The following is a 12,508-nucleotide window of genomic DNA, read 5'->3' as shown; positions in this document are numbered from 1 at the left end:
CGGGTTAAGTACTTAATTCATTCTGGAGGTCTGTTCTTAACCTGAAACTGTTCTTAACCTGAAGGACCACTTTAGCTAATGGGGCCTCCTGCTGCCGCCGCGCCGCCAGAGCATGATTTTTGTTCTCATCCTGAAGCCAACTTCTTAACCTGAGGTACTATTTCTGGGTTAACGGACTCTGTAACCTGAAGCGTATGTAATCTGAGGTGCCACTGTATTGTAATTGAAAATTAATAAAAAATATTATATACCATTAGTTACGCCTCCCAGAATATACACTTATCTCTCTCTCACACACACACACACAGCTATTTATGCTCCTGCATGTATGGAAAAGGACCACTGTCTCCTGTCTGCACTTAGGGAGTGAGAGAATTTATCTCAAGAAAGTCTTTCCCCAGGAGAAATGGGCAATGCAACCTAAAAACACTTAACATGTTAGATACAGTAAGGCAACAGAAAGGTTTTCACAACATTTAAAAAAAAAAGTTTAAAAGAGAGGTTGAGATATATATATTTGCATGCTTAATCGTTATTGGCATTTTAATCCTGCTACACAAGTAAGCTCCCAAGATTGACTCACAAATATCAAGAAGACAGATCCTGCCCTCATGTCACAATTTAGAGACTCAACAGCTGAAGGCCTCATTTGCAAGCAGTGAGAGTCACTGCAGAAGGTTCCCCATCTTCAAGAATCTGCCCCAAACTCCATTAACACCTGCAGTAAAACACACTGTTCTTGGATCATTACATACTGGACTCTATAGATAACATTTATGTTAATAGCCTTCCTCAGCCCATCTATGTATGATTGAAATTCTTCCAGGGAAAGGGCAGTCTTCAAGGTCTCTAACAGATTTCTCTGTCCTGACTCTTCCAACACTCAGCGTCATTGGAAGCTGAATTGAATTAGAATTGAATCTCTAGCTGGCTGTTACTACATACCTGTATATTACTAAGCTAAGGCCATATATTATTGCTACTGTATATAGCCAATGGACCAGTCAGCTGGTTGGGTTGTCTCATGAACCTGAACTTCTATTAGCTCATGTGAGTATCTCATGGCTTAACTCGGTGTTAGAGACCTCCGCTGGATGCCAATGAATCTATAGTTCTGAGGCAGTGTGGTGTAGTGATCAGAGAGTTGGACAGGGGCCTAGGACACAAGGGTTTAAATTCCCGTCTAAAGTCCAAACTTCTAGTATGGGAGGTAGGAAGGTATGGGAGGTAGGAAAATTTTTGCTATCCATATTATTCACACCATGCAGGACTTTATAAATGTCTAACAGGTCCCACCTTGCTGGTCTTGGTCCATCATAGCTATTCTATAGTTTCTTGGACTTTACTGAAGTTAACGTTTCCTCAAGTTTAGAGGGCCCAGATTGACAGCCCCATCTTTGAGTTCTCACAAACATGTTTTGCTTTGGCTCTGCAGATGCCCATTGAGTCACACACCAATTCCAGGGATTTGCAGAGCAGGTGGACATTCTTAACTTGATAATTATAAAAATCATGATAATTTACTTACTCCAGGGATTTCGCCAGTGGTGGCCTTGGAGTCCACAAATAACATAAACATCAGAATCACAGGCAGAATGATATGCCTTTTTGTCACAAGCCTGAAAGAAGAACTGGGTCACAAATATCAGAAGCCTGGCCTGAGAGATTTGGGGCTGGCAGGGCTCGTTTCTGTGGGAGGTTTCCTTTTTCTACCTTTGCTTCTGAAGCTACTGTAGGAGTCCAGCTGTGCTTCTAATGTGACTGCTGTCACAAGAGTGTATGATTCTTGCAGGCATAGCCAGGATGATATTAGTGCTGCTGTTATTTGTGCTGCTTATGCCCCATGGAGCCTGTGGGATGCTGAAAGCAAAATGCCCATTGAACCTAAATGAGGAAAGTGATCCGCTGAATTATTTCAGGCCAGGAGACCACCTCATTAGTGGAGTCATATTTCCAAGAGCTTATAGAACTTACCCATTCAAGTTCTCTATCCCTCCCAAAAACACTGTTATGACGTAAGTGACTTTATGTTACCCAGCCTCCATTCACATTTATGGCTGTTTGTCAGAGACACCATTTAATATCTGGCCATCCCTGATAAAAACCTTCTCTCTCCTTTGGCCCTCTATTGCCTTTGGAAGAAGATTTGGGGATTGAGAGTCAGCAACAAAGTACCTAGTGACCCCTTGGCATCCTGCTAACAGAGAGGCTAATTCTGAACCGTTTCACTATTTTGGAGTTTCATTAATACAAAGGCAGCAGCTAAAGCACAGTTGATCATCTCATGTCTCATTTTGTATTTTTATGCAAAAACTGTGTTTCTTCCTAGTCAAGTATAAAATGCCTTTGACAGCTTCCCCTATTCCTGTATTCCAAAGAGAACTGTCTAAATTAAAAGTCCCAGGTGGTCTTGGGTGTATTTGGATTACACTGTATCTTAAGTAAGTATTAAATGCACTATGCAATCTTGGATTTGTGGATCAAAGAAAGTGTAAAAATCAGAATGTAAGGATACCACGTCCTTCCCTTTAAACTCTATGGAAGGTTCAAATCAGTATAGGAATCTTACTAGGTAGTTCCACCACCCTCAGAAGTTAAGGTGGGTAGCCCAAGAGAGCGCATTTCTCTCTTTCATATCTTCTCATCCTCTAAAGAGTTCCTAACAAGTCTCTGCACTTAGGAAACTTTAACTGATCATTTCAGTCTAATTCACCCCAGTTCAAGCTCCACTAAATGCTACTCCTTTCTTTCTTGGTGGATCTGGGTAAGATTCTGCTCCTTCCTACCTGCAGAGTTTGGCCTGTTAGATATAAAAGCAGCAGGCTCTTCTGATATTCTTATAGAGCAAGGAGTGTTGCGAGTTCTTTTCATTTAATGGGGAATAGGAGGCTAAAATGATTTTTTGTGTATTCATTTATTTGCAGTTGGTCAGCATGGGACACCACACCAGTCCTGTCCATCTTGTTTGCAACCCAGGAGATGACCCGGTATCTTAAGCATTTAGCCAATGTCACCCTGGGCTATAGCATCTATGAAGCCGCTTACGATGTCAGGACAACTGCTGATGCCATGCTAGACAGTATTCCAAACTACAGCTGTGGAAGACAGAATAACGTGTTGGCTGTTTTTGAAGCAACTTCTTCTGAAATCCCCAGCCAGATTTCAAGCATGTTAGGCATCTACAAAATGCCGCAGGTAGGAATCGGAAGAGAAGAGATCAATTATGTTTCATTCCTCTTTGCTGTCTCTCCAGCAGTGGTGAAGAACCCCTTCATGCACCCAGAAGTTTCTAAACTACAAAGACAACCATTCTTTGTTGCCATGTTTGTGCAGACTGATGGGAGATGTACTTCAGCAATATCCTAAGGGCCAAATTTTCCAGGGAACCGAAAAGGAAAGCACCCAAAAAGAGAAACCAAAGGGGGTGGGAATCACATTTTAAGAATGTGGAAAGCGATTTAGAAAACCCTCCGCCTCTTTCTGTCTCCCTCCCCAGACTGTCATAGGAAGATGTATTAAGAAGTAGCCCCTGGCTGCTAAGGAGTTCTTGTTTCTCAGGCAGACCTGTGGCTATTTGGCAGCTAACTGAACATAGAGGTTTAAGTGCTTGCACTCCTTCAGACTGTGCAGCTGCTTAGCTTCTGCCTCTCATTCTGTGTAGTGCCCCATTGTGACTCTAGAAAGAGGTTGGGGTGCCATGACCCCTGAGGGCTCCAGATACTCTGTCTCAATGTCCATTGGAGCCACTTCCTTCTCTGTAAACTGCAGGTCCTCTTCTGAACAGGATTAATCCATCAGATTAATCTGACATCCTGTAATTATCTGGTTAGCATCTGGTTATTTGAGCCTTTGGCCTGATCATGTGATGTATTCCTGTATTCTTCTTGTGTATTCCTGAAACCCTGACACCATTCCTTTTCTTACTAGATCAGTTTTGGCTCTACTGCTCAGGATCTGAATGACAAAACTCAGTTCCCTTTTATCTACCGGATGGTCCCCAAAGAAGAAACCCAGCACATGGGGATTGTCAAGTTGTTGTTGCATTTCGGGTGGACGTGGATCGGTCTCTTTGTTCCAGACAATGACAATGGAGAAAGGTTCCTGAGTGCTTTCACACCTCCGCTGATCCGCAGTGGGATTTGTGTTGCTTTCTTGGAAAAATTTCGGATTTTGACCCTGCGACAAATGTCATCCTTACATTGTAAAGCTTCGGAATTGAGAAAAGTCAAGGTGTTTGTTTATTATGGGGACTCTCAACATGGAATTTATCCCATCATGATTTTACAAAGCATTCATCAAGTGAGGGAATCTCAGGGGATAATCTGGATCACAACAGATCTTATGGACATTGATGATATGTTGTTTCGTAACATGCATTCTTTCCCACCTGCCCAAGGTTCTTTGTCCTTTGTAATGAATACCAAAAAAAGGAGAGAACATGGCTACTATACTCGACTTTCAGATGCAACTAAATCTGCATCTGTACAGTTTTGGGAGAAAGCATTCAATTGTTCATGTTCAAAGGATGTGCTGCCCATGGAGGGTTGGACAAGATGCACAGAAAAGGAACTACAGGAAACTTTGTCCCAGGAGGAGATGGAGGCAATCTGGTCTCAAGACCGCTATAGCATTTACTACAGTGTCCAACTTGTGGCTCAGGCCCTAAATGCTGCATATTCATCCAGATCCAAATGGAGGTTAATGGCGGATGGAGAACGATTTGACCTTCAAAGGCTGCAGCCGTGGCAGGTCTGTCCTCTCCGCTTTTTTGCAAACATGTTCTCCATCTCTGGAATGCTTTTCAGATTCTATATTCTTTGAAATTTATCTCATTGTAATTATTAAATATGTATAGGTTTCCTATGCCTTATCTTTAGTAGGACATGTTAATAAGTTTTTTTTTAATTGTTCATCTATTTTTGAGGTTCTAAGATATTTTGAAAATTGATTAAAATCATTTTTTCTAATAATTAATTTGGGAAAGTTAGGGGGGAACTTTCAAAGCACAAACTACGCTATGAAAAATTGTTCTCTTACATAAAGATTAATTAATTACAATATTTATTGCATAATATTTGCATATTGTTTGACTCCTGAAAAGAAACCTCAAAGCACTTTACAAAAAAGTTAAAATAAAAAATTATCACTAAAGAAAACCCTTATTTAAAACTTAGAAAGTTGAAATGACAATAGGATAGCTTAAAGCCAATTAAAAGGCATGCTAGCTTCCTGCAATTGCCAAATGCTTGCTAGGATGTGTCCTCTATTTGTGTTTATTTGAGTCATACGTCCTGTGAATTTATAACCTGATAAAGGACCTCTTGTAATGACCAAAAGCTTGTTATCTTTAGCTAACACGAGGCCTCTGCCTCAATGTCCTTGATTTAGGACAATTCTCATGAAATTGGTAAGATGTCTGGAACCTTCCTCAAAGAAGAAAAACAAGACTACATCCCACAAAATATCCAACTTCAGGAAAGGATTTTCTCAATCATATACCCAGGAAACATCCTGCAACAACCCTGATATGTTTTCTAAATGCTGGCATTTTCTCTGCCATTCTAGCTTCACACTTTCTTGAAAGAAATTTGGATTTCCAATTCATCCATAGGAGGGATGTATTCTGATCAGAATGGGGAGCTGACTGCCAACTTTGATATCATGAACTGGGTCGTATTTCCCAATAGATCTCACAGCAGAAAGAAAGTTGGGAGCATCGAGGGACAGGCATCCTCCGGCATAAAATTCTCCATTAAACCAGAAGCCATTGTTTGGCCTGGGAGCTTCAGCAAGGTCATTGCATTCATTTATTCATTCAGTCATTCTTTCTTTCTTTATTTCATTGCATATATATCACTGGGGAACATTTATTTTTTCATTTTCTGTTGCATGAGATTTTTCGACTGTTCATATATGTTCTTTCAATGCTGATTTCAAATCTGAAATCGATTTTAATTTACATGCTATAGTTATCTTTCAATTTCCAACTTTTGCTGATATGTCATATTTACACTGGGGATAAGTGGACCGTGACACTTTGATGTACCCTAACCACATGGTAATTATTGTTATGCAAACTTAATTTTTCTTTATTTTTATAGTTTTGTAATCTAAATATTTGTATTTTTCAGATCGGACCATGGCTTCTTCAAGTAGACAAAAATGTGTAAACAAGCCTGGTGCCTTTTGTTATGTATGTGGCTGCTACACACTTCCTCATCAAAGACACAAAAACACAAGCAGTGTTTGTGAGGCGTGCCCATAAAAGCTATTTTGAAATTCCCCTGGGCAACCAACACAAGAAATGGGCTCTGCATATTGTTTGTCACGATTGTGAGGAAATGCTTGGAGACTGGACAAAAGCAAAACGGAAGAGTATGCCTTTTTGGGTTCCCATGGTTTGGCGAGAACCCAAGGATCACACAAGTGACTGCTATTTTTGTTCCCCAGTGGTATCTATAAGCTGTTGCTATTCAGGTACTTGGTAAAGCCTTTCTGTTGTCCAAGCAAGAAGTTGACCATTTTGAGATCCACACAGATGATCCAGTTATGCTCCTCACCATGTTCATTTCCTTCATTTTCAGAAGAGACAAACCCCTTAAAAACTGGAATTGGGAGTTCCTCGGAGTGCAGGATAGGTCTAATTGCTGAAGGAATACTGGGATAGGCAACAGAATGTCGGTTTTTCTTGCCGATATCCTTCGTATTGACCAGACAAAATTAGCATGCAAAAGGCATCAGGCTTGTTTACACATTTTTGTCTACTTGAACTACTTGAACTATATATGGTTTTCTGCCTCTTCATTTAATCCTCACAACAACCCTGTGAAGTAGGATAGACCGAGAGGAAGTGATTGGCCCAAGGTCACCTAGGACGCTTCATGGCTTCATGGGGATTTAAACCTTAGTCCCCCAGATTCTCGTCCAACCCTCTAACCCTATGGCACAACTGGTTCTGGTTCCCTTGCTGTGACATCTATTACGTTCTGATAATACACTGATAGGAGCCATTTTCAGGTTAACCCTAAGTGGGCCCTGTGCAGAGTGAGACCCGCTCCTGATTGTGTAGAGCACTGCTGTTTTCCCTCTGTTTTGCCCTCTCTGTTTTGCATAGCAAATCAGATGGACAGGGGCAAAGAGAGGAGAGGTTGCTCTTAAGCTTGCATTTTCATCTATCCCTCTGAGTGGATGAAACAAGGCCATCAATGGGCCCAAAGCTGGCAGTGTGGGCCTAACTGCCATGTGGGCTTTATCAGCTGCCCAATAACGGCAACTGCTTATAAAAGCACAACAATACACACCATAGTATAGGGCTGCCATACCTCCGTGTTATCTCAGACACATCCAAGAATTGGGCTGTAGAAATGGCACCCAGGCAGCTTTTTGCTGAAACAGAAAACTGTACTGGAAAAATCAAATGTATGACAAGTAGGGCAATTAAAATAATAGTAGTAATAATAATAATAATAATAATAATAATAATAATAATAATAATTCAATAATAATAATTCAAGGCAGCCCTGTTCAGGGAAGTTTTTAATCTGTGATATTATAGTGTATTTCGGGTTTTTATGGAAGCCGCCCAGAGTGGCTGGGGAAACCCAGCCAGATGGGCGGGGTACAAATAATAAATTTTTATTTTTATTATTATTATTATTATTATTCAAAGAATAGCACACAAAAATTGAGACCGGGGGGGGGAAATAAAGCTCAATACAGTGGAACCTCTACTCACGACAACAATCCCTTTCTTATAGCGGAATGGTTTGCTGGTAGAAGCGCCGTTGTGTGTTGGTGCATTTGGCGGCAGCCCCACTTCTGCGCATGTGCAAATGGCAGCAGCCGCTTCTGTGTGTGTGCAAGTCGCAGCAAACCCAGTGTTTAATTCTGGGTTTTCCACGGTAGCAACTTGGAACGGGCCTAAGTAGAGCAGGACGTAAGTAGAGGTTCTACTGTAACTTTGTCCTGAATATGGCAACCCTATCAGAGTAACAAACAAACAAAAACCAATAAACATCAAATACAGTTTGAAATGGCAAAGTTTGTTTGATCTTTTGTGTTCAACAATTTAAAATGAAACTTTATACAAGTTCTCCGCAGTCCAACAAAATTTGGAAGGGTCTCATTCCCATTTTAAGCTTTCTAATCTGGCCTCAGTATTCTAAAAATGATATTTATTAGAGCATTTTTTTCAGTCAGGGCCTTCAGATGATGTCTGTAATTTATGTTGATCTCCTTTGATGCCCCTTCTCCTTGTTTTTAGGTCGTGCCTCGTTCAAGATGCACTGAAAGCTGTCGCCCAGGATATGCCAGAGTTGCTAAAGAAGGGGATCCCGTTTGCTGCTATGATTGTGCTCCTTGTGCGGAAGGGACCATCTCCATTCTGGAAGGTGGGTAACTCCAGAGAAAAGGGAGAGGCTTGCTGGATCAGGCCAAAGGCCCAGGTGGTCCAAAGCCCTGTTCTCAATATGTTGAACCAGATGCTTATGAAAAGCCCACAAGCAGGGCCTGAGCACAACAGCCGTCAAGGGAAGGGAACAAATATTGAAGCCTACAGAAGTTGGGCACTGCCCCACTCTCTGCTGAGTGGAAGCAAAATTCCAGGGGGCTCCAGGGATCACCCAGAGTTCATGCTCCTTTGGAGAACTGAAGACTCGGGGAAACTGTTGTAGCTTTAAGAAATATGATTTATTCACATATTTACACCTTCAATCTGCATGGAGGGAGTCCAGATCTTACCACATGATCAAGAGGGACTTGTTCCCCATGGCAATGCAGAACTCGAGTGCAAGAAATCTCTCCTAACCATTTTTCAGCCACCCTAGCCAAGACGGGTCCCTCCTTGTTCTCTGCCTTATTCTCCCGAGCCTACCTTGCTAAAGACTATTTTCCTGATACCTCAAATGCACACCCCATCACCATCTGCCCAGGCCCAAGAATTCCTCTCAGATGGGCCATCAACAGCTTTCTGTTGTGTTAGAGCCTCTGCCCCATGTAATGTCCTGGCTTGGAAAGAAACCTAGCCTGTATTTTCCCACTGACTTACAACCTTCAATACTCCAGACCAGGTGTCCTAAAACTAAGGCCCTAGGGCTGTATCCGGTCCACCAGGGTCCTGGACCCGGCTCACCCGGGTCGGAAGGGGATTGTGGAGGAAGAGGAGCCCCACGTGCCCCACACTCCATGCGCCCCGTCTCCCACTCACGGCCTCCTCACCTGCCTGAGAGCGAGCACACTGCCTGGACAAGCCGGGCCCCTCCCTGCCCACCTCCCCGCCACAGAGGCCGGCAGTGCATAGGATGGGCCCAGCGCGAGAGCCTTGCTGGCACTGCAGGACGCCGCATCCTTGCTACCGCTTCACAGGGCTCCTGCCTCACCTCCCCAGAGCCCAGTACAGTGGTGCCCCGCAAGACGAATGCCTCGCAAGACGGAAAACTCGCTAGACGAAGGAGTTTTCCGTTTTGGAGGTGCTTCGCAAAACGAATTTCCTATGGGCTTGCTTCGCAAGACGAAAATGTCTTGCGAGTTCCTGCAGGTTTTTTTTCCATTTCCCCCCCTTTTTCTAAACCGCTAAGCCGCTTATCAGCTGATCCGCTAAGCCGCTAATCAGCTGATCTGCTAAGCCGCTTATCAGCTGATCCTCTAAGCCGCTAATCAGCTGATCCGCTAAGCCGCTTATCAGCTGATCTGCTAAGCCGCTTATCAGCTGATCCGCTAAGCCGCTAATAGCGCTAATCCACTAAGCTGCTAATGGGCTTGCTTGGCAAGACGAAAAAACTGCAAGACGAAGAGACTCGCGGAATGGATTCTTTTCGTCTTGCGAGGCACCACTGTACCGGCTCTGATCCCCCAATCTGGCACTTCTGTAATGCCACGAGGATGTGCCAGAGGAGCTGCCCCACAGTAAGTCAGGAGTCATGGGGACGGGCGACATGCATGCAGGCCGCATCATGGAGATTGTGTTAGGGGGCATTCAGCACAGAAACATGTGTGTATACCTTTGAGAAGTTTTTGGGATTAATTGGCTGCAGGTGGCCGTTGCTATAGAGGAAAAAAGCTGAGTTTTGCAGCCTGCCTGCAGGAATAACACCCACCAGAGTTTGTGTTTACTGTTTAGTAATAAAGTCTTCGTTTTAGTTTGGGTTTTTACACCTATGTCTCCTGGAGTCACTCTGTCCTCTGCCACCAGCTGGAAATCCCCCTCCAACAGATTGGTAGGGAGACGCATGGGCAGGCTGAAGTGTGGGGATTTGGGGCTGGAGGACAGGCATACAAGCTGGGGTGGGTGGACGAGGGTTAGGGAGACACTCGGGCAAGTTGGGTCATGAGGATGGGGCTTAAGGAGACATGGGTGATGGCTGGGTCGCGGGAATCTGGGTTAGGGAGACGTGTATAAGCTGGGTTGTGGGGATGGGTGTGTGCAGGCAGACAAGGGTATAGGCTGGGTTGTGGGGATGGGGGCATGGAAGGCCTGCATGTAGACTGGGCCATGGGGGTGAGGGAGATCCATGTGTAGACTGGGTTGTAGGGATGAGCATTAGCAGGCCCATGCTTCCCATTGAAATACTTATATGTTTATATGTTTATGTTGATTAAAATCGTTCATTTTAAATATTGTATTGTTTTTCCTCTTCTTGTGCACTACAAATAAAATATGTGCAGTGTGCATAAGAATTCGTTCATATTTTTTTTTCAAATTTTTTTTCAAATTATAGTCAGGCCCCCGACAGTGTCTGAGGGACAGTGAACAGGACCCCTGTTTAAAAAGTTTGGGGACCCCTGCTCCAGACAATCAAAATCCTATCATCTATTAATTTATGATTGATGTTTCCCAATGTATCGGAAAACAGACAGTTATGGATATAAGAATTTTGCGAGTTATGCTGAAGTCATTCTCCTTCTCCTTAGATGCAAAGCATTGCACCAAATGCCCAGAAGATCAGCATGCAAATGAGGCCCGAGACAAATGTGTCCCCAAGACTATAACATTTCTCACTTATGAAGAATCGTTGGGAATTGTCCTGTTTTCCTTTGCCATCTTCTTGTCCTTAAGCGCTGGTGTTGTCCTAGGAATTTTCGTTAAATACAAGGAAACTCCCATAGTCAAAGCTAACAATCGGGACTTATCCTATATCCTCCTTATCGCCCTCCTGCTTTCCTTTTGGTCCTCCCTCCTGTTCATCGGTCGGCCAAGGAAAGTGACCTGCCTTCTCCGACAAACAGCATTCAGCATCATATTTTCATTTGCTGTTTCCTCTGTGTTGGCAAAAACCATCACTGTGGTGCTGGCCTTCCTGGCTACAAAGCCAGGGAACAAGGTGAGGAGATGGCTGGGGAAGAGTCTGGCCAACTCCATTGTCCTTTCCTGTTGTGGTATGCAAGCTGTCATCTGCACCATCTGGCTGGGAATCTCCCCACCCTTCCCAGACTCTGACATGCACTCCCAAGCTGCAGAGATCATCCTTCTATGCAATGAAGGATCTGTTGCCATGTTATACACTGTCCTTGGCTACATGGGCTTTCTGGCTGCAATCTGCTTCACGGTTGCTTTCCTAGCCAGGAACCTTCCAGGGTCCTTCAATGAAGCCAAGCTGATCACCTTCAGCATGCTGGTCTTCTGCAGTGTTTGGGTGTCCTTTGTTCCCACCTACCTGAGCACCAAAGGAAAGTTCATGGTCGCTGTGCAGGTCTTCTCTATGTTGGCCTCCAGTGCTGGGCTCCTGGGTTGCATCTTCATTCCCAAGTGCTACATTATCATCCTCAGGCCTGATCTGAACACAAAAGCACATCTAACTACAAAATACAAAGATGGTAGTATCTGATTCTTAGGTTCTTTGAAGATTCTTAGCGTCACATAAAATACAGTATTGCTAAAGTGGACCTGACCCTGGTGTCAGGATGCTGTCATTGGCTCTTTGCTCTCCTACTTTTAAGGCCCGCTGGGTTCTGGGAGACGGGGGGGGGGGTCTGTGATGCTTTCTGTTGATACCGTGTCAGCAAGCTGCTGCTCCATTTCTGTCTCCTCCTCCTCTCCCATTATTTCCCAACTTTCCCCCTCATCTTCCTCTGAGCTGTGTCTTCCCCCATCTGCGATGAAGTCCATGGCTATGGTTTCCCATGGTCCTTGTGGGGTGGGTAGCAGTTGTAGTAAGCCTGCTGGTGCCTCCCTTGGTCTCTTTGCCAACTAACGTCTTGTATTGTGTTATACTATTTGTGGCTTGTACGAGTCCGCTGTTTTATTTGATTTGTTTTGTTGTGTTGTGTTTCATGATGGGCGTAAAGCCAAATAAACATTTTGATGATGATGCCAACTGACACATCTCACAGGCTCTCAGGTATTCCTTGTCCTCCTCCCTCATCCTTGGCCACCTGTGATGGCCTGGGAATCCGATTCAGAGGCTGAACCGGAGGAATCCCAGCCTGCACAGGAGTCCCCGCCTCCAGGGCCGGCTGAACTGGGGCAGGGCCTTGATTCTAAAGTGCCTGCACCTGTGCCGGATCCTCAGGA

At 44.0% G+C, this 12,508-nt stretch overlaps 1 protein-coding gene across 7 annotated transcripts in view; it reads left to right on the top strand.

Annotated features, from left to right (window-relative positions):
- Positions 1–12,018, top strand: part of LOC309336841 (vomeronasal type-2 receptor 26-like) — a 54,852-nt gene extending 42,834 nt beyond the window's left edge. For 5 of the 7 annotated variants that reach the window (XM_081853247.1, XM_081853244.1, XM_081853246.1 and 2 more), the window contains 2 exons: positions 8,264–8,390; positions 10,909–12,018. In XM_081853247.1, the coding sequence (XP_081709373.1) occupies positions 8,264–8,390; positions 10,909–11,822 (1,041 nt within the window). In that variant the 3' untranslated portion in view covers positions 11,823–12,018. Of the gene's footprint in view, positions 1–2,924; positions 3,196–5,565; positions 5,794–8,263; positions 8,391–10,908 lie in introns of all 7 variants that reach the window. The other 2 variants (XM_081853242.1, XM_081853245.1) reach the window with 2 other exon arrangements.
- Positions 12,019–12,508: the final 490 nt, after the last annotated feature.

This window comes from Podarcis erhardii, assembly GCF_964252035.2.
Source record: "Podarcis erhardii genome assembly, chromosome: 2".
NCBI classification, from domain to species: domain Eukaryota; kingdom Metazoa; phylum Chordata; class Lepidosauria; order Squamata; family Lacertidae; genus Podarcis; species Podarcis erhardii.
The sequence above is the reverse complement of the archived record's forward strand: the minus strand, read 5'-3'. Positions and strand labels throughout refer to the sequence as shown.